Source organism: Chamaea fasciata, unplaced genomic scaffold (genome assembly GCF_029207755.1).
Source record: "Chamaea fasciata isolate MVZ Bird 193981 ecotype frontalis unplaced genomic scaffold, bChaFas1.0.hap1 SCAF_19, whole genome shotgun sequence".
Classification (NCBI taxonomy): domain Eukaryota; kingdom Metazoa; phylum Chordata; class Aves; order Passeriformes; family Sylviidae; genus Chamaea; species Chamaea fasciata.
The window spans coordinates 6,807,650-6,834,096 of record NW_027094104.1 but is presented as its reverse complement, the minus strand read 5'-3'; the positions used below and the strand labels follow the sequence as shown (position 1 = coordinate 6,834,096).

The 26,447-nt window shown below is 56.1% G+C and overlaps 2 protein-coding genes across 4 annotated transcripts; both read left to right on the top strand.

Moving 5' to 3' along the window:
* The first annotated feature begins 8,756 nt into the window (after window positions 1-8,756).
* FADS6 (fatty acid desaturase 6) lies at window positions 8,757-13,974 on the top strand. Of its 3 annotated transcripts, none has more exons than XM_066200726.1 (7): window positions 8,757-8,791; window positions 9,013-9,368; window positions 10,098-10,264; window positions 10,498-10,678; window positions 11,500-11,687; window positions 12,253-12,432; window positions 13,340-13,974. In XM_066200726.1, exons 2-7 carry the CDS (start codon window positions 9,020-9,022, stop codon window positions 13,487-13,489), a joined length of 1,215 nt encoding a protein of 404 aa, XP_066056823.1. In that variant the 5' UTR covers window positions 8,757-8,791; window positions 9,013-9,019; the 3' UTR covers window positions 13,490-13,974. The 3 variants fall into 3 exon arrangements, with proteins under 3 accessions (XP_066056823.1, XP_066056825.1, XP_066056822.1); XM_066200728.1 differs by having other exon boundaries at window positions 8,768-8,791; window positions 9,016-9,368; XM_066200725.1 differs by having other exon boundaries at window positions 8,774-8,791; window positions 8,940-9,368.
* A 2,574-nt stretch (window positions 13,975-16,548) lies between these two features.
* FDXR (ferredoxin reductase) lies at window positions 16,549-26,447 on the top strand. Its single transcript, XM_066200650.1, has 12 exons — window positions 16,549-16,867; window positions 16,959-17,056; window positions 18,196-18,291; window positions 19,476-19,598; window positions 20,107-20,220; window positions 20,733-20,834; window positions 22,121-22,228; window positions 22,407-22,491; window positions 23,086-23,288; window positions 23,602-23,773; window positions 24,166-24,339; window positions 25,020-26,447. The coding sequence occupies exons 1-12, from the start codon at window positions 16,837-16,839 to the stop codon at window positions 25,148-25,150; spliced, it is 1,437 nt and encodes a 478-aa protein (XP_066056747.1). The 5' UTR covers window positions 16,549-16,836; the 3' UTR covers window positions 25,151-26,447.

Below are 26,447 nucleotides of genomic sequence, written 5' to 3'. Positions count from 1 at the left end.
AGGGAATGAGCAGGTTCCCAGCCCTCTCCAGGCATCCCACAGACACCAGGGGCTGGAGGAGGTGACATGGAATGGGTGTCTTCTCTGAAGGGTACCACAAGCGTGCTTTCTCACCACCTCAGGGGCAGGTGATGCCAGTCCTGTGCCAGCCCTGACAGCAGGATAAGGCTGTCATGGGACTGAAGGCTATAAGAATTACCTTTTTACACTGTTTCTTTCCAAAATTATTATGTGTGTAAAGAAGGGGTGGGAGCTGGCAGCTCTGACTCTTCTCCTCAGATGTCCTCCCTGGATCCCCATCAGCCCTGCCACCTGCAAAGCCTTCCCAAGGGACTGAGGGCACTCTGCCCTGCACTTCCACGGGACAGGGAATGGGCACGGGAACCCACTCACAATATTGCTGTGGACTTGTTTCTTGGAAAGGTAATTCTGTTGTCCAGAGGACTTTTTACTTTGGGAAAGGGAGACCTACTGCTAGGGGAAAGCAGAGCTTATAGGGATATTTTTTCTATGTCTGACAGCAGGTTTTCTCCCACTTTGGAGCAGATGGAGTGCATTCCTAGGTGACGAGTTGTCCCGTGGGATTGGGAAAAGCCACCAATCCATGTGAACCTGAGATTTTCCATGAGCTTCAAGGAGGCTGGTTTCACCTCTTTTTCCAACAAAACATGAGTCTTGGTCAACCCTCTCCCAGCAAATTTCCCACTTTGCTGAGGGCATCGCCTTTGCCACATGCCGGAAGGAAACATCCTTCTTGGAAGCAGGCTCAGAGCTGTATATTCCCAGAACTGCCTCTGGCCTCTCTTGGTAAATTCTGCTATCAGCTCCCTGCCTGGCTCCAGCTGGCTGTGGCCCAGCCAGGGATGTGGCCACAAGAGGCTTTCTGTGTTTTCCAGCAGATCCAGCTGCCCTTGAGCCCCCTGGGCTGGTGGGTGCCAGGGTGGTGCTGGTGGCACCTCGTGAGGCCTGTGTGTGTTTCAGAGGAACCCTCTGGGCTGTGCCAAGGGCCCCGTGATGCTCGTGGTGCCACCCGTAGGCGCTGCAGGAGGCCAGCCTTATCTCGCCTTGTGCCAAGCTTGGTTCATTGTTGATTGTTCTCTTCCCAATCAGGAAGAAAGGTAAAAACAAACCCTACTTTTTCTGCAGAACTGCTCTCTGAGTCTCCATTCCTGATATCACTGTCCCAGTCTGACACTACTGGGCCAGCAAGGACCCTCTGGAGGCACGTGGTCTTCCAATGGACCAGAAGAGCCCTTGCAGGACGGAGCAACAGCTTTAGGACTGAGCTCTTGTTCATTTTGCACCCAACCTCATCCCTGCAGTCTAGCTCTCCCTGAGCCCTCCAGCCCAGCAACTCCTAGAACCAGAGGATGGAAAACCCTGGAAATCTGGTGAGGATGCTGAGGATGGCTCGGAGGCCCCTCTGGTTCCCTGGGCTGGCAGGGCAGCCAGCTCTCCCTACCACAACAGCTTCTACACCCACAGTTTATCCTTAACCTGGTTTCTATTCTAAGCCCTATTTTTTTTTCATGGGCCTCCTCCCTCTTTTGCTGTGCCCCACTTTGCCCTCCCGCAAGTGAGCTCTTGGTGCCGCTGACCCCGATCCCAGCAAGACCTGGCTGAAGTCAGTAATAAAATGCACCAGGGAGGTGAGGTTGCTTGGGTCAGGGTGGCTCCTGCTTCCCCAGGCTGGGATTAAGGAGCTGCACATTGGATTTACCTGCAATAGCTTATGGTGGGAGGGGAAAAGCAGGAGGAATGGGGCCAGGGAGACTTTTCTTTCACGGGAAAACCAGTTGGAGGATTTATAGCTTTCCTGGTGTTTTCTTAGTGGGCTGCAAAATGCTGGTTTTAAGGCACTGGGGATGGAAGGCAGCTTTTTCATCCAGTGCTGATGGCAGGGCTGGGTTTGAAGCCATATGCCAGCCAGAGCTGACCCACAACCTCTTTAGGGCTCCTCCAGATATTCCCTTGGTCAACTGGGATCCAGAGCACCACTCCTCCAAAGGTATCATTAGAAGAATCATGTTTTTCTGAGCTAACTGGTTGTATGGGTCTGGCTGTGCTGATGAAATAGCTGCCAGGCAGCATGTGAGTTATTCCTCTGGATGGCAGGGAGCATTGGGCACTCGCTTGGAAGAAGAAACAAAAACTGCCCTTGGTGAGTGCCTAGTTCAGCAGGCACTCTTGTGCGCTGCCTGTGCCCACTGGGAAGGATGTAATGGACAAAGTGGACACACCGGGTACGGGCTGGTTGTGTCCCTAGGCCTGGCAGGAAGATGGAGCTGAGACAGACCCTCTCCTCACCCCCTCATCTCAGCTATAATCTCTGTGCAGCAGCCAAAGGTTACAGCCACACGAGACCGGCGAGGTGGGGATGCATTCTTGGAGTCCGGCTGGATTTGGGCAACCCTCTGGCTCCAAACCAACTTTCCAGCCTGAATGAGTGACACAGCACATTGGATTCCCAGCCCAACCGGGTGGCTCACTCCCTTCCAGCACTGCCTCCCGGGCACGGCCGGTTACATCATGGCCCTGGCTGCCCTCGCCTACCCTGCGGCCGGAGCAGTGTGGGATTGGGCACCTGCCCGGGGACCGTGGCAGGCAAATTGCTGTTTGCACCCAGGGCAGCACCGACCTGCCATGCCAGGGAAAAGCACGGACACATGCCCAGAGGAGGGCAGTGCCCATCTCAGGTGCAGGGGCTGCATTGTGCAATCTCTCCTCTTGCCAATTAAAGCTGTACTTGGGGTTCTTAATGGGCAGGGAGCTTTCTGTCTTGCAGGAATTCCTGGTTTCTACATGAATTCAAGGTATCCCGATACCACAAAGAACAGGAACACAGTGAAGACACAGGTACTGCTCTGTACCCACCTTAGCTCTGGTGTCTGAAACTGGGCAAATGCAACAGCCCCAGCAGAGCCTGTTCAAAAACTCCTGGGGGAGAAAGGAAGAGGGACTCAGCCTTGAGCCCTGCACTCCCTCCCAGGCCCTTTCCCTTCTGGCATGTGAAGCCAGCAGTGGAAGCTGGCAGGGAGAACTGTCCCCCAGAAGCAGCTGTGGGTACTGACACTCAGCCACCCTGGCAAACCGTCCTTGCTCGGTCACAGCTCAGCCCAAGGTGGCAAGTGCCAGCTAATGCCATCCTGGGGTCTACATCCTCCTTCTGCACCCTGAGGATGTTGGAAATGTCCCACTGTCCTCGAGAGGGCAGAGGATGGAGCCTGGAGTTACACTGCCTGCACCGAGTGGTAAAAATGTTGTGTGGGCGTCTGATAGGGAGCTGCTGGCCCGGGTGCCTGCCTGCAGGGACGTGTGTGTGGCCAGCCCCAGTGGCTCTGCTTGGGGACCAGAAGGGCATCTGGGAGCTGGGAAGGCTGAGGTTGGGTTCTGTCATGTTTACAAGTAGAAACATTTAATTTTTGAGGACTGGAAGTGTAGAGTTGTGTCCAGGAGCATCATTCCAATTGCTGGCTGCTGACTGGAACTGGAGCCATGGCTGGTTCTCTCCTCAGGGCTGATCCTTGCCAGGATCTTGACAGCACCCCCGAGAACTTCAGCATTACAGAACAGCTGCCAGGCTGGCAGGAAAGATGCCAGGCTGGCATCCCCTGGTGGCACTGTTGGTGGCAGGCTCAGCATTATGGCAGCAGAGAAGGACAGAGCCCACGGCATCTCCACCACACACCTGTGTTGGGTAACACCTGGCCAGGCGGTGACGCCAGGGACACAGGGGTGGGGGCAAGCAGTTTCGGTCGGGGCAAGAGCAGAGGCATCCAAACCAGTGATTACCTTGGCCCTGAGCTGCTAAGTGGAGGAAGTCTGTGATTAGTTGACACCTCCAGCCAGGCTTTGGATTTTAAGCTGGGCTGGAGCAGGGGTGGATGACAACTGCTTTATTCACTGCTGATATATAAAACTGAAAACACAGCCAAGGTACAGTACCAGGATATGCTGGTGGTGGATATGCAGTGAGACCCCAGGAGCTTTGAGGGGGTGCTCATGGGGAAAGGTAGGTTTTGGTGCTGTGGCTTTGAGCCCTAGGCTGACATTTCCAAGGGCTCAGGGCAGGGCTTTGTGCTGGATTTGATTTCCATGTGCTTTGAATAGACCTCCCTTCACCAGCCACTGCTGTGAGTCTCATGCAGCCTTGGGAAGTAAAGAAATTACCCCTGGTGTTATCCCTGAACTTTGGGATTCTTGTGTTTGCAGGTGGCTACTAGAAAGAGAAGAGGCCAGGTGGTTGTGTTTGGACCCATGGCACAGCTGACACCAGCCATGTGTTTAACTCCACACAGGGAAGAATCTCTCACTCTGCCAGGCCATCCCAAGGGTCTGTCCCCACCCTGCAAGTGGAGGGATATTTGTGGTCTGTCCCTGCAGCCCAGCAGCACTCTGGCCTAGCCAGAACCCAGAGGACCATTGTCCCAACCCGGAGCCAGAAGGGTTCAGGCTCTACAATGCCAAGTAACCCCTAAAGCTTGCAGGAGTGAGGAGTTAGGTTTATGTCTCCATTCCTGGCTGCTGCTGGCAGGTAAATCCCAGCTGTTCTCACCCTGGGGTGAACATCACTGAGGTTTGCCAGAGCAATTCCCCACCTACAACCCCTCCAGCACCCATCTTGGGGTCAAATGGATGAGAAAAATATAGCAGCAATGAAAAGAATGGTGTCAATGACACTGAGGCTGTGGGACCTCCAACCCCTTTCTGTCTGGGCAATGTCCTCCGTGGGGTTTTGCCATTCAGTCACTTCCATGTGGAGGTGCCGGGACAGTGCAGGGCAGCACTGGACCAACACAGAGGCTGGATAAGACCAACACAGAGGCTGGATAAGACCAGGCATTATCCACAAGGCCTCCCCCGCAGTCAGTGCACGACCCAGGGCTTTGCCCGCCCTGTCTCGCCGTCGTCCGGTCTGTGCCATGCAAACAGATCGGCCAGATTAGCCAGCACTGGGATCCAGCTTCTTCCCGGAGCTGCTGAACACGAGCGGGAAGTTTTCTGTGGCCTGAAGTGGCCATTTGGGCCTTGCAAATAGTGAGATATCCCAGAAAGGGTATTTATTTAAAGTTAAAAGCGTGACCTTGCCAAGCGTCGCAGGGCTGGGAGGATGTGGACTGAAAAACAGCCCTTGATAGGTCTGGCATCTCACCCCCCTGCCAGTCCCGTCCCAGCCTGGCACCACTGGAGCTCTCACAGAGGCTGCGGCTGTGACTGCCTGCACCCAAGGTCTTGATCCCTAAGAGGGGACTTAGCAACAATGGGATGGGGCTCGTTGGCTTTGTCCCCCCGGCATCCAAGGTTTTGGCCCCTGGAAGGGGACTTTGCATCCCACGGGTGAGGGCTCGGTGGCTGTGCCAGCTCTGGCGTCCATTGAGAGCTTGTTGCCCTGACAAGCAGATCAGGCTGGGTCTCACGTTTTGGAAAGCCATGAGCTCAGAGCTGAGCATCCCTCGGGAGCCCACCAGACCAGGGCTAAGCATCCCTCGGGAGCCCACCAGCTCAATTTCCTGCACTTTTGGCCAAACGACAGTCCAAGCAGGCGCTGCACGGAGGTTTGACTCCCTCTGGTGCCTGCCCCGTGGCTCCCGAGCTCGTCCTTCTCTCTTTCCTCATTCCACAGGGAGGGAAGGTCTGGGGTGCCCCAGCTGGCCTTGGGGCAGCCCCGGCGTGGATGGGTGAGTGGGCTCCGGAGCTAATCTCGTACCTTGGCAGCAGCTGTGGGAGCTGCCCGGCTGTGGAACTCGGGATGTGCCAAACAACCGTGTGCCACGGCCCGAATTTGGGAGAGAGGGGTGACGATGAGGGGTGATGGGGGCAGAGCTCTGCCTGCAGATGGAGCTCCTCGCTCGGCCGCCGGGCTCAGGGAAAGGGGTGGAGTGAGGTGATGAGTCCGGAGAACTTCTCCTTGAGGACCCCACAGTTCTGCCAGACCCCAAAAGACAAAGACAGGCGGTGCTTAAGGTCTCCCTGCTGGGCAGGGGGGATGGTGGTAATTAACCCAAAAGGTTGGTCTGAAAGATGTGGGAAGAAGTGCTGCCCAAAACCAGGTATTACCAAAGTGAATCTCTGCAGACTCAGCCGTGTCAGGGGAAGGGGAGGGGGTGGTTTTCAGTGTCTGGCTGAGGCAACCAGGGGATCTGGTGGTGTCCCGCTGCCAGCCCCTGCAGCCTAAGCCTTTCTCCCCCAGAGAGGAAGAGGAGGATGTGCAAGGTGGGAAGGGCTGCTGAGGGAGCTCCACCTCCTCACCACAACCCTGGGGTGCAAATACTGCAGCTTTTCCATACTCCTGCATTTGGGCTGGAAACTGCACTTCTGAGCCTGCAGCAGGTGCTGTCCCATGGGCTGGGGGGGCCCTGGGAGGCCTCAGCAAGGAAGCACTTGCAGCTGCTGGGTCCTGATGGCCTGACATTTGTGTCCTCGTGCCAGGCTGAAATGGCTCGTTTTCCCCTCTTTGGGGAGCAGGGACATTGGAGGAGTTTTCTGGGAGCCAGATTTGGCCTTTCTAGGGGCTGGGCTCAGCTCTAGGGGCAGAGTGGGTCAGATGAGGACAGTGGCGGGGTCTGATTCCCGTGTCTCCCTCGGGATGGCGGCTGCCTGTGGGACCCTCGTGGTGCCTGGGGCAAGGGACAGCCACAGTGTCAGCAGCTGCTGGCCAGAGCTCGCTGCTCCAGGGATTACATTGATCCCCTCCAGCTGCCCTGCTGTGTGCTGAAGGATTTCTGAGTCTTACACATGTTTTCCCTGCTAAATTGGAGGTGTTTGTGTCCACAGTGCAAAGGCCAGGTCAGTGTTTGTTTTGATCTCTAAGATCTCAGCTGGGTCAGGGGAATTGTGTGGCTTGGCCTGTGTGTGGTGGAAAATCAGCTGTAATTTGGGGTTTAAAAGTTTCGTGTGGAAATGGAGCTCTGTAAGGCAGCAGATTTAAGGCTACAATCCTGAACCTGCTGACTGTCCTTATGGCTCTGCAGACTCTTCTTACAGGTTCTGGTCTGTTGTTGGCATGGTGACTCTCATCTTGGCTGAACCTCTTTTGGGTTCAGCATTTTTCCTCAGAAACAAAAATTCAGCCTCTCCCATGTAGTTTTCAACCCACTTTGTTCTCTTCTCCCGGGTGGTCTCTGGTCCTAGTGGCAGCACGGAACTGAGTGATGCCATACACCTGCCTGTGCCAGCTCCAGTGGGATCCTCATGGATCATGTTGGTCATGGATGTGGGGCTGATCCCCACCCTGTCCTCCTCCTCAGCTGCCCCCACATAACCAGTTGTGCCCCGCTGTGCAATGGCAGTTCCAGCACAGCTCACCCTTGGCCCTGCCAAACGGCCCCCTTGGAGCAGGGCTGTCACCCTCCTGCCACCGTCCATTGGGGTGACATCCGAGGTGTGGCAATGAAGGTATGTATCTCTCAGGAGCATTTGATGTACCTTTGGGTCTGACACCTGCCTCCCCTGGCCTGGCAGCACCCATGGGTGCTCTCCCAGCTGTGGGCAGGTGGCAAAAGCCATTCTGCTCATCAGAATGAATCACTGGCTGGGTGTCACACACCACCGTGATTCCTCAGTGCCCCTGGCTCTAGAAATGGTCTTTCCTAATGCATGCACTTACAGTGGAAATGAAACCTCAGCAGGTCTCTGATGCACTCTCAGCTCTGGCCCTTTTGCAGTAGCTGGGATTTTTTTTGAATTGTTATTTATTTTTTTTTTTTCCAGAGGATGATAACAATTCCCTGGGGCTTGGTGTAGCTGGGTGTGAGGTTCGCTTCCCTGCAAATCGTGGCAGTGATGTGATGTGATGTTACTGGAGGTGCTAAGCCCATCCCAGTTTGGGGCTCTGACATCCTAGTGATAGGTGTAGAAAGCCAGCCTTGCTTGTTGCTAATCCATAGGGATTTGATGGATGTCAATATTCATTAAGGTTTTGGTGGATCAGTTGAGTTAATTTGAGGTTTGCCAAGGAGAAATAACAAAGCAAGAAGAGATCCAGTGCCACAGGGAAGAACAATGTGATTCCTTCATAAAGAAATAGGGCTCTGAAGGTCCTGGTCTGTGCGATGGCGTCCTCAAAGCTTTTGGATGCCAGTGTCTGCGTGATGAGTCAGGAGGCAGCGATGGAAAATGGGGGAAATTCATCCTGGATCAGGTCAGAAGAGAAGAGAAGAGAGACTCTGCGGGGGTCAGAGCTGGGTGCCAGAGCTGCGAGGGACAGAGTTGGGGTGGCCTGGTCCCTGGCGGGTGCCGCTGGGCTCGGTGCTCCCCGGCAGAGCGGAGGGTGCTGGGCGGCTCCGCGGCAGCAGCAGATGGGCAGGCAGGCACAGGCAGCCCCTCCTTCCTGCAGCCTGCTCCTCGCTGTGGAAAAGGCCGATTTTCTCCCCAAAACGGCTCCCTTGTGGGACAGGCAACGTTTGCTCCTTCCCCCTGGCAAAAGCGAAACCCTATCCCTGTCCTCAGTGCTCCGCTTGGGTTTCTCAGGGGTATTTCTGGCGCTTGGCTCCTTCGCCTCCAACATTTCCATTGCCTCTCTCCATCTTTTTTCCACTCCTTCCCTCCTCTGCTGCCGCCGCGTCCCTGTGCCCTCGCCGAGCGTCCTCCCCGCGGCCCCGCTGCCACGGCTACTCCCCTAAAAGGGCCACGAAGGCGGATTATTGCCACGGCTCATCTGCATTCGCCCTCCTCCCAGCCCTCGCCCGCTCCTCCCTTCTCCAAATCGCGGCTGCCCCGGTGCGCGGAGCCGCGGGCTGCCCGGCCGCCCTGGGACGGCCAGCGCCGGGAGAGCCACCGAGCCGGGGCTGCCGTGAGTAGGGGGCTGTGGTGTCCCTGTGGTGGGAGGCTGGGTGGCTCTCCGGCCGTCTCCGCCGGCTGCGTCCCTCTTGGATTGTTTATTTTTTATTTTTTATTTTTTTTTCTATCCCTGCCCTTCCCGTGTCCTTCGGCGGCAGCAGGAGCCGGCAAGCCCGTCCGCGGTGGGTCAGGGTGCTGGGGTGGATCCTCTGGGGGTGACGCTTCTCTGCTCAGCAGAGAGATGCCGCTGGAGGATGGGGACCCGGTGAGGCCGAGGGGACGGCAGGTCAACGGTGAGGTCAGCAGTATCCCCCGGCGCAGGGGGGTGGGGGACCCCTCGCTCCGCAGCACGACAGCACCTGGCAGCAGCAGGACAGGCGTGATGGCAGAGGGTTGGGAGCCGGGGCCAGCACTGGGTGACGGGGACGTGACCCCCGGGGGAGCCCCACAGCAAGAATGGAAGCCCGAGGAAGCCCTGATGACCGAGCTTTCGGAGCTGGTGCAGGAGGTGGTGAAGAGCAGCAGCTGGTGGGAACGGCACGGTGTGGACATCAGCATCCTTGCCTGCAGCTTCCTCCTGCTCCCGGCAGGTAACCTGGCTCAGCCCCCCCAAACCATGGCCAGGGAGGTCCCCGGGGGTCCCACTGCCTCCTCATGACTGCTTTGTGCTGGGAGCCTGTTGGCACAATAACACCTTTACCCCATGACTCTGCACACTCTGACCCCACAGCGGGTGACGATGACACCCGGGGTACAGCCTGGGGTGAGGGGACAGCGGTATCTGGGGTACAGCCTGGGCTGAGGGGATGGTGCCCAGGCAGATGTACACAGGACAGGACAGTGGGTGATGTGTCCCACCATGGGACAGGGAAACCATGGTGGTTTTCGTGGCAATGGCCCTGGCTGTGGTGGGTGCAGGGGAAAACTGTTGAGCGTGGGTCTCTGGTGGCATGGCTGGAAATCTGGGCCCTCCTCTTGCTGTTGAACTCCTGGGAATGCTGAAATCCTGGCAGAATAATGACACCAGTGGAACCCACATCCCAGAACTGAGGGGTGGGATCAGGCACCTGCAGCACTTGTTACCATCGAGGCTGGAAGTGGCCAAATCTTCAGCACAAGGGTGAGTGTGGCTGACCCAGTCATAAGGACGATGAGGAGGCAAACTCTGACTTGCATGGTTTAAATACCTGTAACTATGGCTGAAGAACAGGTTTAGGGCAGTAGCTGGCGTGTTTGGGTGTAGCAACACATCCAGCCTGGCTCAGAGGGCTGCAGGACATGTGCACGGCCGAGTTCCTGTCTGGTTGGTTTCTCCACAGGGTTCCTGTGCCTGCGTTCGGCCCAGGCCATCCCTTTCCTGGTGGGTGTCCTCACCCTTGGCGTGGTGCATCACACCCTGACCGTCAAGGGCAGCCACCTGGCTAGCCACAATGCCTTGACCGAGTCCAAGTCCTGGGGCAAAGTGTGGGCTGTCTTCTTCATTGAGGTGAGTGGGGAATGGTGCAGTGGTGGGGAATGTTCAGAATGGTGGGAAAGGTTTCTAGCGCTCAACTCTTAAAAGTTCATTTCCAGACTGGTTTGGGGTCTGTGGGGTGCAGAGCATCTCCCCATGGTGATTCACTATGGTTCCAGAGCATCTCCCTGGGTTCCTTCCCCACACAAGCCCAAGCCAAGCAGTGCCCAACCCTGGCACCACAACTTCTCTCTCTTCCCTCCCAGCTCTGCTCAGCTTTCACAGTTGAGCAGGCCACCTACAACCATGTGAAGATCCACCACGGTTACACCAACATCATCGGCCTGGGGGACTCCAGCACGTGGAAACTTCCTTTCCTGAACCGCTACGTTTACATGTTCATCGCGCCTCTGGCAGTGCCCATCCTGACCCCTCTGGTTGCACTTGGTACGTGTCCCAGGTGCCTTGGGACAGGGTGCTGGGTGTGGGAAGCTTGTGGCTGCCCAGGTATCACCCCACCCAAGGGTCCTGCTTTGTTTGGAGGCATCACATTAACTACACCAGCCCCTGGTGGGACACTGGGCTTCAGGAAAAGCAGCTGTGAAACCACATCTGCTGCATCTACTTTCTGCTGATGCTGAGAAAACACTTCACCTTTTACTGGATGTTGAAATCTCTGGCAAAAGCCATCATGAGCCTGAAGCACCCCAAATCCATTCTCCTTTAACTCAGATCTCTGGCCATAATGGGGTTCAGTGTCACATGTGGGTCTCAGGTTGACCAGAGCATCGTGCAGGGTGTTTGATGTCAATGTGTGGGGTGGAGGTTTGGGGGACTGAGGGGGCCAGACACAAAGAGCTTGGGCAGGAATGGTGGTGGCTCCAGGGAAATAATGGTGCCAGAAAACAATCAGGGAGAGGAGCCCAGAAAGCAATAAGAGGCTGGGGAAGCAAAGCCCTCCAGGCTGCATGACCCAGCTCTGGGCAGTGCCAAATGCACGGACAATGACTTGGCAAATTGTAAGAACTGAAGGTGCATCCGAATCCCGAGTGATGATGCATAGCTGGATCTGCTGCTTTGGGGAGGCTCTCAGACCCACACTCCAGCAGTTCTATAGGGTTTGGGCTAACCTGGAGGATGGGGAAGGTGAGTTCATGGGCTGGGCTATGGTGCTATTGTCACGCTGGGCAGCCTGACTGCTGGAGCAGCAGTGGTGGTAGGGAAACATCAACACCTCTCCCATGCACTGCCTCCTCTTCCTTGTGCAGATTTATTGAGGAACGTGGAGTGGAAAGCAGCTCTCCGGACCCTCTGCTGCATGTTTCTGGGGTTTTACTGCCATTACTGGCTCCTGCTCCACGTCTCAGGCTTCCAGTCACCGTGGTCTGCCCTGCTCTGCATGCTGCTTACCCGCTCCCTCCTGGCCCATCCCTACATCCATGTCAACATATTCCAGGTAGAGACCTGAAGCTTCAAGGTATTCCAACAGTGCTGGAGACTGGTGAACCACCACCCAGTGCTGGTGACAAAGCCCTGATGCTGCTGGCTGGAGCTTGTGTCACCTTGAGGCGAGTGGGTTCAGTTGTCACCTCCCTCGTGCTGATGTTGTCACCATAACAGGATCAGGCTGGTGGTGCTGGATGGAAAGTGGTGGCCCTTGGAAAATGTCAGGGCGGATGAGTGCAAAGGGTGTGAGGATGATGTCCTCTGCAGTGGTTGGCAGGATTGGGAGGGCTGATGTGTGTTCCAGGTGGTGTTACAGGCCCTGGGTGGGGAGATGCTGGTGGCTCTAAGTGGGGGTGTGTTGCGGAACAGAGTCTGCAAAGCTCCTTGGTGGCTCCCTGGACAGACAAACACAAGATGGAGTGACTTTAGCAACAAACCCAGCTCTGGGGCTGGCAGAGAGACCCCAAAATGTGGCTCTTCATGGCCACACACAGGCAGAGCTGTCATTGGCTCTGCTGGGAAGAGACTGGGGAGGTGACAGGTGCCACAGGGTGCCCACCCTGCCTCTCCCACAGCACATCGGCCTCCCCATGTTCACGGCTGACCGCAAACCCAAGCGGATCCACCTCATGAGCCTGGGTGTCCTCAACCTGCCCCGCAACGCCCTCCTGGACTGGTCCTTCGGCCACTCACTCATCAGCTGCCATGTGGAGCATCACCTCTTCCCCAGCCTCTCTGACAACATGTGCCTGAAGGTGAGATGACCCCACAGGGTGGCTGGGAGGTGACATGGGGATGAGACATCCACGTCCCCACCACCTCCCGGCCCCACTGCCACACCTGTCTGTGCTGCTCCTTCCCATGTTGGAAACTACTCACTGCTTTGCAACAGCCCCTAGCCAACCTCCTACCATCCCATTCCTGTTTCTCCTGGCTCCCTGCTCCTTCTCCTTGGTCCCAATTCCAGCCTGCAGCCTTCCAGCCGTCCAGGATCCTCCCAGTTATTTCATTGGGAAAGTATCCCCAGCATTGCACAGTCCAGTTTTTGGTTCAGACAGCATCCACACAAACATTCTGCCACTTTGGTCATGCCCTTACTTGCCGCTCTGAGGTGCAGGGTGTGTTCAGAATGTGGGCTCTGAGCATGGCCCCAGCTGGAGGGGATCCCAAGGCAGGTCCATACACTCCCCTTTAGCGCAGGATCACCACTCAACTACTGCTGTGCCCTTGTTTTCAGAGTCCTTTGCCTGAGCTCACAGGGCTGGCAGGACCTCCCTCCCCCAAAGAGGTGTTGGAGGGAAAGAGGTAATTAAGTCTGTGGCAACCTCCCAGTCCCATCACCGTGCTGGCTGTGTGGGCACGTGGGAATTTATGACGGGTGTGAACGATGAGCATTTGTGGCTGGCTCTCATTAGAAGCCTCATTAGGACATCTCTCCTAATTTGGAATCCTACAAAGGCATTTTGCCAGGGTGAACTCCCTGTGATGCTGCAATTGGAAACCATTTTCCTTTTAATATGCACAGCAAAGATACTACAGCTGATGCTGCCTGCTCCAGGCCAGCTTTGGGCATGTGGGATGGGTTTTCTGGGCACGTTCCAGGCATCTTGTGCAAACCCCAGGGCATCCTGCACAGCGGTGATGTTACCTTTGCCTTTGCAGATCAAACCCATTGTCTCCCAGTTCCTGAAGCAGAAGAAGCTGCCCTACAACGAGGACACCTACAGCTCCAGGCTCTGGCTTTTCCTGCAGAGATACGAGGAGCTGATGGTCCATGCTCCCCCCATAACGGAGCTGGTGGGCATTCAGTGAGGACGGCAGGGGCCGCAGCACTCGGGGGGCTGTTTCCCCCAGGGACATTCAGAGGGATGGCTTTAGCAGGACCAACACCTCCGTGAAGTCACGGTGTAGGAAACATCCCTCCCTGAAGTCTTGCTTTTGGCTAGAAAATGGTGCACAGAGCCACTGCAGGGGGAGAGCCAGGTGGTGCAACACCAGGGACAGAAAAACTGGGGTCCCCCCACAGTTAATCCCAGCCAGGGCTTAGTTTTATCCACTCTGCTTTCACACTTGGGGAGAGGACCCCCCCCCCCCCAAATCTGTGGGGGATGCGGCACCACATCCAGGACATCTGGAACTGAGAAGCACCAGGATCTGTAGGATGTAGCTGCAGCTGTGTGGTCGTGGTCTCAGGGAAGGGGTGGATGGTGGGGAGGGGGTTGTGTCACTGCTGCTTGTGCTTTGCCTGACTTTGGGCTAAATCAGTCCCTTCTGGAAACAAAGATTTGGCAAATTCAGCCTTAACGCTTTGGGGTGCATTTCCTCAATCATTGGGTTTTGTTGCTGGAGGAAGTCTTGCTGGTATCCCATGGTGCCCAGGGTAGGACTGGGGGAAAGACCCTCACCCCATGGGGGATGTCTGTGTTGGGGTGCCAGCGGTGACCCCAGACCTGGTCGTTGCTATGGCAAGAATTTATCAAGGGAATTATCTGCCAGAGGCAGGTGTCCAGGGCTTGGGAGACTTTTCCCTGTTTAGGGAGAGTGAACTCTGCCCCCTGTGCTGCTGCCAGGGGATGGGATGCTCACGTGGCCAGTTCCAGCCCCTCTGGGAAGCTGTGTCGAGCTTTACCAGGGTGCTCTGCTGTCCCAGACCTGCAACGCCAATGACAAAGTCCACCCCAGTGTCATGGTGGGCAGCTGGCAGCAGAAAGGGCAGATGGCCAAACCGGGACCAGTGTGGCTTTGTTCTGGGCATGGGGTTTTGCTCCCTGGTTTGAGTTTTCCTCCCATCTGGGCTGGACCCTCGCAGTGCCACGTTGTGGATTTATAAGGCTTCACAGGCACATGTGTCCCAAGGCACAGGGATGCTCTGCCCTGGTCCTGGCCTGTGGCAGGGTGACTGTTGCAGCAGACAATCTATGGTGTTTTACTCTGCTCCTCCTCCACCAAGTCCAGGAGCATCCTCAGATGCACTGGAGAAGTGTCCCTGTGATGTGAGGCGGGAGTGGGATGGCCATGGCATCCCTGTGCAGATGATCCAGACTCAGGACAAGGGAGAGTGGCCCTGGATCCATCCAACGTGACCCGTTTGGCATCAGAAATGTTGAATCATTGATTTATCCTGGGCTGGGGCCCGGGGGCTGCTGATGCACTGGTCTGGTGCCATTGCCACCTCTATCCAGGCCCATGTGGGTCATTGATCCAGGACATTAGGAAACACCCAGAGGACAAATTCCCATCCTTTGAGCAGGGGTTAGGCTGGGTCAGTAGGTGGGGGAGCAGCTGAAGGGATATGGCCGGAGCAAATGTCCTGAATGCTCCGGGGGGTCAAAGATCCTCCCCAGTACTGCCCCCCACCCCAATTCATCTCTCAGTTGAGCATCAGAGATAGATAAATGTGACAAATCATTGGCATTCCCAGCTCCATCGAGGGGGTGAGGGAGCATTAGAGGTGCTTTTGGTTCAGGCAGGGTAGTCATAATCTCACATGTTCCTGTTTGTGGGCACAAAATGCTCTTTTGCCCTCTCCTGCTGCAAAGAGATCAGCCCCAAAATGTTCCCAAGCACTGGTCGGACCAACAGTCTTTTTCCCAGCTGGATTTTATGGATGTTGTTTAAAGCAATGCCATCTGAAGGGAAGTGTTTGCAGGTCCCTCAGCCTCCAGGAGACGGCCTGTGATTTGGGAAATAGGTGGATTATTCTCTGCCAGAACTGGTGGATACAGAAGTTAATGGGGGAAAGGGAGAGTTCTGGGAAAAAAGGAGGATTCTGACTCCTGTGCTTGGAACCCTCCAAATTTAAACCAAGTGCTTTTGTGGATGACCTCTATGGTGATATTTGGAGCCTCCAGCCTTGCATCAATCAAACCCATTATTGCTGTGCTGACCTGAGGATGAGGGTTTGGAGCTGTTGGAATTCCTGGTCCTCGCCACAACCCCTCTGAAGGAGTGGGTGCAGAAGGAGGCACAGAGCCAGCTGCCATTCTCAGTGCGCCTTTACAGAAAGCCATCAACTCATTTCCAAGAGCTGGAGAGAAAGTGTGTTGGTTTTACGATCCATATTACAACCGGCTCCCGGCTGTAAACTCCTCATGGTCGTAATTGCATTTAAAAAGCCCCGTCAAGCACTCGCCTGCGTGCTCTGGCATCTGGCCAACTTTTAAATGTCTGCCAGGCCCTGTGAGATGATTTTTCTGGCCGGTGTGTTGTGCAGGGGCTGAGCCAAGATGAGATGTGGTGCTCCTGCATGGGAGGTGTGACATCCGCATTTGAAATGCGCTGAGTGATGGGGATGAAGGAGGAAATAAAGCAGAGACCATGGGGACGCTGGGGCAGGAGTTCTGTCAGCATCATTTATCCACTCTGTCTGGCGTTATTGTTTTACCCTTTATCGAAGGACGCTGGGGGTTTCTCCGGGCAACAGGGTAGGTTGTGCAGCGCATGGTTAATATCAAACTGCGCTTCGCTTTCCGGGGTAGACCTCAGCAGCTGGTCGCCTTTTGGGCGATAAAGGGGCGCAGGCAATTAGCAGCATCAGCGATGATGGTGCTGCGAGAACGCGCCGGGTACCGCGGGCGTCTCACCATAGAGAGCGGCGGTGGGAACGGGCCGCCAGACGGCTCCTCCTTCCTCCCCTCTCTATGGTATCTCCCCTCGCTTCCGGTCAGCCGTGGTGGAAACGGCGAGTTGCCATTGGCTGTCGGTGCGGGGGCGGGGCCAGGCCGTGGCGGTGGGAGGGGTTATTCTAAGCAAGGCGCTGTCTCGCCCCACGATTGGTGGGCGAGGAGGAGGGGCGGGAGCGGGGCGGTGAGGGGCGGGGCCCGGCGGCGGCAGCGGAACCGGGCCCGGGGGGCACACGTGTCCGGCGGGGACCGGGACAGCACCGGGACAACCCGGGGAGCCGGGGCTGTGGGCCCGAGGGGCTGCGAAAACCGCGCCCCGCAGGCCCGTGCTCGGCCCCTGGGGCTGTGAGAGGCGCGGGGCCCCCGGCACCCCGTGCGCGGGGTCGGGGGTCTCGGTTCTGGCGCTCTGGAGCGGTTGACACCCCGCCGGCCCCGGCCCGGCCGGCAGCGCCAAGGCCGCTGTCCGTGACCTCGGGGCGCTCCCGCCTCCCCGGGTGCGCTACATAAACCCCGGCCCCGCTCCGCTCCGCTGCGGCGATGGCCGGCGCGGGGGGACGAGCCCCGCTGGGTGGGTGCCGGGCTCCGGGGAGGGGCTGTGCCGCCCCTGGCAGGTGGCGGCTCCTGTGGCTTCACGCCCTGCCTGTCGTTCTCCCCTGCAGGTCTGCGGCGGTGGCTGTCCTCGCCTGCCCCGGCGCCTCGGGTCTGCGTGGTGGGCAGCGGCCCCGCCGGCTTCTACACGGCTCAGCACATCCTCAAGGTACCGGGATGGGGTCTGGCCGCAGGGGAGGGCAGGGACCTGCCCGTCGAGGGAGGCATCTCTGCGCTGCCTGGCTCTCAGCAGGTTCTGCGGTTGTTTACTGGGCTCCTGGCTCCGCTCCAGCCAGGGCGGTGTTGTTGGGGGGCTTCTTGGGGCAGCCCAGACCCCACAAAGCCCTCCTGGGCCTCTGGTTGGGGTAGGTACTGCTGCCTTCATCCCTGCCTGCCCCTGGGCCGTCCATTCAGGACTTAGGTTGGTTGCTGTGAGTTCATCTCAATTGATTTTTCTAGAATCAGATAATCAGTAGGAATCTGCCTTGCTCAAAGCTGTTGTCACCCAGCAGGAATGACATTAACTGTGTGCTGGAAGTGAATGTGTGGGACCTGCTCTCCTCCCTCTTCCTTCCCCAGCAGAATTAAAATACGTGATGCTTTACCTCGTGTCGGCAAATCTCAGTGCTCTGCGTGGTCAGGTCTGTTGGGAAATGAGACCTGAACACAGAACTGGGCTGCTGGCACCCTCCAGAGATACAGCAGCTTAACACCGTCATTAAACCGAACTGTGTTGTCCCTGGATGTGTTGGAAAATAGCTGTTACTAAGCCTCAGGGACGAATTTCAGGGCTGCTTAATCTCGGGAAGAGGCTGGCTCAAAAATACAAGATAACAAAAGCCTTGCAGCCAAACATCTGTCTAAGGCTCTGACCCTGAGGGTGACTCAGCCCAGGCCATCTCAGGGCTTGGGGCATCTCTGCTGGGGACTGGGGGATGTCTGGCAGGTTCCCCAGCACCCAGGATGCGGCACTGGCTGCTTCCTCGATGGCATGGGGGCTCTCTGGCCCCCCAGGTATTGGATACCCACCAGGTCAGTGTGGGAAAGGAGCTCAGGACTGGGTGGGGAGGTGGAGCCCCACAAAATGGACTTGATGGTGGTTGGGGTCACTCTGTGCTACATCTTGTGGTCTGAGCTGGCAGCAGCAGCTGCAGCATCATCCTACTCATGGGAAAGTCTGGAGGAGGCTGTTTCTGGCTTGCTGCAGCCCATCCTCCTGCCCTGTATTTCCCCCAGCTGCAGACGAGTGTTGCTAGGCTCCTGTGACCTTTCTGTCCTCATCTCCACTGTGACTTTGTTCTCCCACAGCACCATGGCGGGGCCCTGGTGGACATCTACGAGAAGCTGCCTGTTCCCTTTGGGCTTGTCCGTTTTGGAGTGGCCCCAGACCACCCTGAGGTGAAGGTTGGTGCTGGCTCCCTGCCCTTCCTTGTGTGGTTGACAGTGGTGGGCACAGCTGAGGTGGTCTCTGTCCTTCCTGGTGCCTCAGGGTCTCTGTGACATGGAACTGTCACACCAGAGAGGTCCAGATCCCCTCCTTTGTCCACGCTCAGGCCACGGATGGGTGACATGGGACACCTGGCATTAGGGCTCTGCACAGCGGGTCAGAACCAGGGGCTTGTGATGGGAAGTGCTGCTCGTGGTGCTGGTCAGCCTAGCCTAGAGCAAGGCCAAGGAGCATGGATGGGTTTCTTTGTCCCTGGGCACTTTATGCCAGCAAGATCTCACCTGCTCATTGCTGCTGCTGTTTGCCCCTTCATCAGTACCAATTCTGGGAGCACACAGATCTCCTCCTGGGGGTCGTGGAGGTGGGCTCTAGGTACTCTCCTGGGCAAGGAAAAGTTAAAGCAAGGGTTTCCCAACCATTTACTTTTGCCTGGTAGTGAGTATCTGCTATATCTGAGCTGGGGTGGAGGTGGTTGGAAGTGTAGGACACAGGAGATCCAGACACAGCAATGTCTTGCAATGGTTCTGCTAATCCCTGGAGATCCTAAGACAAAAATGCCTGGATCCCTTTGTGTGTGAGGGGGTGAACAGACATACTGCAGACACTGCCCCAGCTGTTATGGTGGGATCTGTCCTGTCCCCAGGCTGAGTCCATCTGGAGCTGCAGGGGTGGGAGTGGTGGTTTTGCTATGTAGCCCTGATCACTTAGAAGAAAAAGGTCTGGATGCCGTCCTGCCCTGCATCCTCTCTTGAGGAAGTGGCTTTCCGGAAGGGTTGAAATGAGATCCTGGCAGAGGGGGCCAGGTGGGTTGCAAGCCCCACTTTTGGGAAGGAATTTTCCCCTGCAGTGGGGTTTGTTCTGAGGGTCTGAATGTACTGGAAAGGTCCTGTCCTCCCCAGGTGGGTGCAAAATATGGATTTTCCTTTCACGAAGGGTGGTGGAGAGAGTGCCAAGTCACAGCTGTGCTTATCTCCCTGTGCGTTATCTCTGGCTGTTGGTAGATAAGAGTCTCAGAATAACTTGCCTGGGATGAGGCAGGGAAGCATCTCAAGGCTGGAGGGGACGGGCACAGGGCTCTCCTGTCAGCAGCAGGCCTTGGCCCTGGCTGTGGGATGTAACTCCAGGTCTGTGATCTCTGCAGAATGTGATCAACACCTTCACGCAGACGGCGCACTCGGAGCGCTGCGCCTACTACGGGAATGTCACTGTGGGGAGGGACGTGACAGTGCCGGAGCTGCAGCAGGCGTACCACGCCGTGGTGCTGGTGGGTACCCACAGCCTTGGTGCCCCCGGAGTCCTGGGGAAGGTCTGCAGGGTTATTCTCCACTGGGATCTTGGGGAGAGTGTTTGGGTGAGGTGATTCTGGGTGCCTTGTTACCATGGGAAACTCTTCCCAGCCTTGGGACAGCTCAGATGCTCCAAGGCTTGTCCAAAGCCCTTGCAGGGGGCATGTGCTGGAGCTTGGCATCAAGTGCAGGTCTCTGAAACCTCTCCCTGTGCTGGCCAATGCTTATTTTAGCCTGCCGTGGGTTTGTCCTCGCTGCTCAGTCCTCAGCTTGTCATGCTCTGCCTTGGACCAAGAACGTCAAATTTGGCTCTGGAGCCGAGGATGATGAGGTGGATGAAGCCCCTGTGCTTGGGCTGTGTTTAGCCCTTCTGTTGAGTATCACAGCCATGCAGTGACCCTGGCAGCAGCTGGACAGGGAGATTCATGTTTTGGTGTCAAACCCTGCACATAGTGACATCTCTGACTGTGTCTGCTCCCTCCTCAGAGTTATGGTGCTGAAGACAACCGTGTCCTGGGGATCCCAGGGGAGAACCTTCCTGGTGTTTACACAGCCCGAGCCTTTGTGGGCTGGTACAACGGGCTGCCCGAGAACCGGGACGTGAGTACAGCCCTGTGCTTCTCTGCCCTTCCTCCCATCCTTCTTCCCATCCCAATGCAGGCTGTCAGCTCCAGATTAAGTCCTGAAAGGCCTGCAATTGGAAAAGATTAGCAGGAGCCATGTTAAATCCTTCTTAGATGGTAGAAATGTGAACAATTTGCACATCAGTGAGAGTGGATTAGCTGCCTCTGCACGTTGGCAGCACATTTTGGCAGGGCCAGATGGGAACCTGTAGGGGTGATGCCCTGCTTCCTGAGGAGGCTTTTTGGCCAAAACAGCTCCTGCTCCTAGGAGAGCAGGAGAGGTGGGAAGAGGGATCGTCTGGGGTGCCTGGAGCAGCTGTGTTGCTGTGTCTGCTTGGGGGGGAGGCTGGTGTGGAGTTTCCCAATCTGCATCTCCTCTTTTAGGGGCAGAGCAGGGTGGAAGGGAGTTTGGGTGGTAGGAGCAGGTCTGAAGGGCTGGACATTGTGGAGGCCATGTGGATTCAGTCACAGCTGGCTCTCTCCCCACAGCTGAAGCCTGACCTGAGCTGTGAGACAGCGCTGATTCTGGGTCATGGCAACGTGGCACTGGACATTGCCCGGATCCTGCTGTCCCCACTGCAGCTCCTCAGGGTGAGTGATGGGTGCTCTGCATCATGAGGACAGCCCAGGCCCCAAATTCCCTCCCTGCTGGGTGTCTGCTGGCTCCCACCCAGCTTAGTTAAAACCTCAGACTCCTCTGTCTTCGGGATCTTTCCCCAGGGAAGGCTGCTGCCTGTCGGGTGCACCCGTGGATTCACAGTCTGTAGGGAGTGATCCAAGGCTGTGGCCATGACTTGGGTGATGCTGCCAAACCCTCTGGATTGCTCTGCTGGCATCCATAAAGCTGGAAATGGAGCATCATCCTTTGCTTTCCTATGAGAAGCAAAAGAGGAGCCAATTTCCCTCTTCTGCCACCAAACCAGAAACTTCTGTTAGGGTTTATCTTTTTCTACTAGAGCTGAGGGCAGCAGCCTGGTTTCAGCTGGTGGCACTGGGCAGACTGGTGGACCTCATCCCTACAGACATCTGGGAGCTGGTGTGCACCAGCTGCTCCATACAGCTGCTGCCCCAGATGTTGGCAGCAAAGGCTTTCCCTCTGGGAGAAGTGCCATGAGGTTTGTTACAGCTGTGCAACAACTTCCTGTATTAATATCTAAATTAAAATTTTAAAAAAACCCCAAACTTGAAGGCACTGCCAACCCGTGACTAAAGCCAGCTGGGAGCAGTGCTGCAAAAGACATGGCACTGGTACGAGTGCCAGGGTGGGCAGGTAGTTCCCTGATAGGAATATTGGTCTGGAATGGTTTATCCTGGTTACCTTGTGTCTCTCCCATCGTGTTTTCTCTGGAAAACATCATGCAGTCTAGATAAACACATGATTGAAACAGAGCACAGGATTTCTGTGAGGTGCCAACACCAGGGTGAGGCCTGGCCGTGCTTGTGCTTGTGCTGGAGCTGCCTGGGGCAGGCAGGTGGTGATTTGAGCTGTGGTTTGCAGCAGGTTTCATCCAGAGCCTGTATATCCTGAGCTGGGAAGTTCCCCAACAGCATCTGCAGGCGCCTCAGAATGGAGCTCCCTGGAAGGCTTTGCTCTGTTAGCCCCAAGGTGAACCTGCTGGGTGGATCCCCCGAGGCAGTCACGGGGTGCTGGCTCGTTACCTCTGGTGCATTATGGCCTCGGAAAGAACATTCGGTGATGAGGGACCAGCTGTGCAAATAGCTCTGTGCAAAGGGAGATGACTTGCTTCCCGTCCTCACCCAGGCTCTCTGCATGCACAGCCAGCTTTTCTGCTGATTTTTCACCTTCAGAGGCTGCGCCTTCCCCCCAGCTCCCTCCAGATCTGCCCTCGTCCCACTCTGCCGTCTCTGTTTTGCAGAAGACAGACATCACTGACAGCTCCCTGGCAGCTCTTGCCTGCAGCAAGGTGAAGCGTGTCTGGCTGGTTGGGAGGAGGGGACCTCTCCAAGTCGCTTTCACCATCAAGGTGAGGCTGGAGGTGCTGCTGTTTCCCAGAGCTGAGCCCCAAACTGCCTGTCCCTGGTGGTTTGGGGGTGAGTGTGGATCCCAGGCATCCTCCTTCCTGCACGCATTTCCTGGCTCCTAGGGATCTGGGGCTGTCCTCTCTTAGCTGGAGGTAACATTTTCCTGCCCACAATTCCCAGGAGCTGCGGGAGATGATAAACTTGCCTGGTGCCAGACCTGTCCTGGACCCTGCCGACTTCACGGGCCTCGAAAGTGCTGTCAAAGGTGAGGGAAGTCTGTCATGCTCCTCCAGACAGGGACTCACCTTGGCAGGCGAGCAACCAGGAGTGATCTGCAGGTGCCCAGAGTGTACATCAGAGAAACTCCTGTCCTGCACTTAATGCCTGGCTCGTGAAGGCTCAGTTACCATGGTGTGTCACGTCCTCAGAGTGCCAGGAGGCACCAAGACAAGTGCAGCCACTCAGTGCTTACCTTACAGTCTGAGTGATGAGGGCAGGAGACTCAGGAGGGCTGAGGGAACCTTGCAGGGGAGATCCCAAGGCTGTTGATTTAAGTGCTTTCTGTAGACTTCAAAAGAAAACACAGAGTTCAAGGGTGTCCAGAGACCTGCTCTTCTCCACAGGCTGCTGCCTCCAAGCACCAGCAAGACAGGAAACTGCAGACTTTGATTTGTGTGTCCCACTGGCCTCAAGCCTCAGGAGGTCTCCTGGTCACTTTGGCTTGCAGTTTGTCATCTCAAAGGTGTCGGGCTCCCACTGACATGACAGACTCACATACTGACACTGCCCTGACATGGCCTTGGCCCAGTGCTGTGTCCCAAGGGGCTTTTGCTGATTCCTGTTGTGAATCTTTTCCTAGATGCTCCCAGGCCCAGGAAGCGACTGACTGAGCTGATGATCAAAACAGCCCTGGAGAAGCCAGTGGAGATGCAGGCAGCAGCAGCAGGGGCAGCAGCCCCCCGGGAGTGGGGGCTGAAGTTCCAGCGCAGCCCCCAGGAAGTGCTGCCCAGTGCTGATGGGAGGAGGGCGAGGGGCATCCGCTTGGCCCTGACCTGCCTGGAGGTACTGGGGGGCTGGTGTGGCCCTGGGAGGCTGGGATGGAGCAGGACACTGTTGCATCCCTTGGGAATCTCTCCAAAGACAGCTCTGTGTTCCCTGTCTGGCTGGAGTGGCCTCTGGCAGGCTCTCAGGGAATCTGGTACAAAAGAGCTTCTGGTACCACTAAGAGTTTTTCCAAAGGGAGCTCTTTCCCTGATCCTGTTGCAGAATGGCCTTTAGCAAATACCCAGGGGGCAAAGATGCCCAAGGGGACTGGAGGGAGCTGTTGCTCTGCAGTGGTGTCTGGTGGTCAGCAGCCTTTTCCTCCCTCTCTCAGGGCTCGGGTGACTCTGCCAAAGCCATTCCCACCGGAGATGTGGAGGAGCTGGAGTGTGGGCTGGTGCTCAGCAGCATTGGCTACCGGAGCCTGCCGCTGGACCCGGCTGTGCCCTTCGACAGCCAGCGTGGAGTCATCCCCAACAGCTCCGGCAGAGTGGAGGGTGTCCCAGGTCTGTATCCCCAGGGATTTGCATGGACATGTGAGCACAGCTGGGGGCTTTGGGGTGGGAGGTTCATTCATCAAGAGCATGGATATTGTTCACCTTGGAGAGTGGAAACTGAGGAAATGAGATGCCTCTGTCAGCGGTTAAATGCTGGCCAGACTCCATCACTTTTTAAGGTTGTCTGGTTTAGCATGGGGGTTTTACTGCATCCTGTTACTAAAATGACAAGGCCCACGCAGCTGCACAAGTGCAGATCTGTACATACACAAATTCCTGCCACAGCACTGTCTAAGGACCTGTTCACACCACCAAGGTGGGGAACAGGGCAAGGACTTGCAGCCACAAGGGTCTGAGGCCACGTGCTGACCCGAGCCTTGCTGCTCCATGTGCCCCTCCAGGTGTGTACTGCAGCGGGTGGGTGAAGAGAGGACCCACAGGCGTCATCATCACCACCATGAACGACAGCTTTGACACTGCCCAGTCGGTGCTGGAGGATCTCCAGGGAGGTGTGCTGGATATATCCCCCTCCAGAGAAGGCTTTGGGCTCGTGGAGAGCATCCTGCGCAGCCGAGGTCAGTGTGAGGCTCGGTAGCAGCCAGCAGGAGGGTTCAATGCAGCCAAACTCCTCTTGGATCTGTGAGGGAGGAGAGTCTGAACCATGGGAATGGATTTTTCTGCTTTTTTGATGTTCCAAAGCCCAGGGAGAACAGGACTTGAATTCTTTCAAATATCTGTGTCATTGCTGAGGTTAATGACCACTTTCTGGGAAGGGCCATTAAAAGCAGCACAGACCTTGGGTAAAATGTCACTGTCAGCTGCCGAGACAGTGAGCTATTGCTCTTGAGTGGTTTTCCTAGTAATCCTTCCAAGCAAGTTAGGGGAAAGATTAAAATGCCCAGGAGAGTAATTTGCTGTAGCTGTGTTTAAAGACATTCAATTAAAGTGTGTGTGTGTGTTTTGCCTCTTAAACTGTCTGAGGTTTAACAGTGAACTGGAAGCATTTTGTCCTGAGGTGGTTTGTGCTCGCTGCTGTTACGGCTCGCAAAGGTCTGACTGATCCGAGCCGACTGGAACCTGCCACCCCTCTCCTTGTGGTGTTAGAAATTATTTCTCCTTCGCAAGGCTGAGCTCTGACACCGTGTCGGAAGAGGGCAGCTTTGCTGCCACATCAGGGCTCTGCCAATGGGGAGGTGAGGCTGAACTTGTTCTTACTTGGTTAAGTTCTCTCTCCTGTCTCCCACCATCACCCCAGGGGTCCGTCCTGTTTCCTTCTCCGACTGGGAGAAGATTGATGCTGCTGAAGTGGCAAGAGGCAAAGCTGCTGGCAAACCCCGGGAGAAGATCGTGGATCCTGCGGAGATGCTGCAGATCATTGGTCACTAAAGGAGCAGTGGTGGGAATGTGGCACTGCTCCAGTGGCACCATCCTGAGGCAACACCAGTGGGTCAGAGCAGAGACTGGGAGCACAGGGCTTGTGTCTGGGGCTGGTGGTGGCTCTGGAGGGGTGTGTGACACTGGAGCCTCTCTGGTATCAATGAACTCTGGGTTCCTGAAGTCTCAAGACCTGAGGCTGCTGGCTGGCCCCACATCCCTGCAGTCAGCTGCCATTCCCTGGGGGTGATTCTTGTCTGTCCTGGAAATACTAATGAGCCATGCAGTGCAGGTGAGGGGAGGTGTGTGTGCACCTGGGAGACTCCTGGCCAGTCATTTTCCCACAGCAAGTCGCATGGGGAAGCTTCCCTGTGTCTGGCTGCCTCCCCTTTAAGCCAGAAGCCAAATGGCTTTGCTGCCTTGTCATGCCAGAGCAGGCATCTTTTAATAATGATTGTTTTTTTAAATAAACCCTTCCAGGGAAGCCAAAATGGACCTGCAACTTGAGTCTGGTTTCTTTGTCTGCCACTGCCTTAACCTCGGAGCAGCCCCCAAAGTGTGGCAGCTCCTGCGACATCTCAAGGCAAGGCAGTTCCAGGTGCTCTCCACTTGTGAGCTCTACGCAAGCAGAAAAGGGCATTAATTTGCCTTCTGCTTCCCACAGTTAAATCCCAGCAGAGCCTGGGTTCTGTTTTATGGGGTAGATTGGGATAACAAGCATGTAATTGCCTTGTTCCAGATCATGAGGGATCCTGTGTCCATCGGTACCTGCCGGTGCTGACTGGTCCAAGCAGTGCCTTGAGCTCTTTCACTGGTGGGGTTATTGGTTTTTTTTTTGGCCTGTGTGTTTTGAAGCTTATTAAATGCTTCTCTTAGCCCAGATTGCCTATGGTGACGGTGTCAGGTTTTAAGCCAGATTACAAGCCGTGAGCTGCAATCTCCTCTTTATCCGTGGCGCAGGGGCAGCGTCAGCAGGGCCCCTTCCCTCACTGTCCCCGACCCCCCCGTGCTCCCTGCCAGAGCTCTGCAGGATCGCCACCCCTCCTCCCCGGCCTGTGGAAATGGTGACAGTGGCAGTGGCTCTGTGATGGAGGCAGAGGGGAAATCGAGCTCGGGACTTGCCCACAGGGCACTGTTCTCCCACCTCATCTCTGTCTCGACTCAAGGAAGGGAGATCTCTGACTTCTCCCGATTTTTCCCCTTTTCCCCTCCCATCTTTTTCTATTTAAATCTCATTTGAAAGCTCATTAAGATACTCAGGAAATGTGATAATGGGAACTCGTACTCAAACGAGCAATAAAGCTTTTGT

Excerpts from the sequence above, each read along its gene's own strand:
- FADS6 (XM_066200726.1), top strand. The coding sequence starts at position 9,020 with ATGCCGCTGGAGGATGGGGACCCGGTGAGGCCGAGGGGACGGCAGGTC. Across the intron at positions 10,265-10,497 it reads GGGCTGTCTTCTTCATTGAG|CTCTGCTCAGCTTTCACAGT; the intron begins GTGAGTGGGGAA and ends CTTCCCTCCCAG. Across the intron at positions 11,688-12,252 it reads TCCATGTCAACATATTCCAG|CACATCGGCCTCCCCATGTT; the intron begins GTAGAGACCTGA and ends CCTCTCCCACAG.
- FDXR (XM_066200650.1), top strand. The coding sequence starts at position 16,837 with ATGGCCGGCGCGGGGGGACGAGCCCCGCTGG. Across the intron at positions 20,221-20,732 it reads GGCTGCCCGAGAACCGGGAC|CTGAAGCCTGACCTGAGCTG; the intron begins GTGAGTACAGCC and ends CTCTCCCCACAG. Across the intron at positions 23,774-24,165 it reads CAGAGTGGAGGGTGTCCCAG|GTGTGTACTGCAGCGGGTGG; the intron begins GTCTGTATCCCC and ends GTGCCCCTCCAG.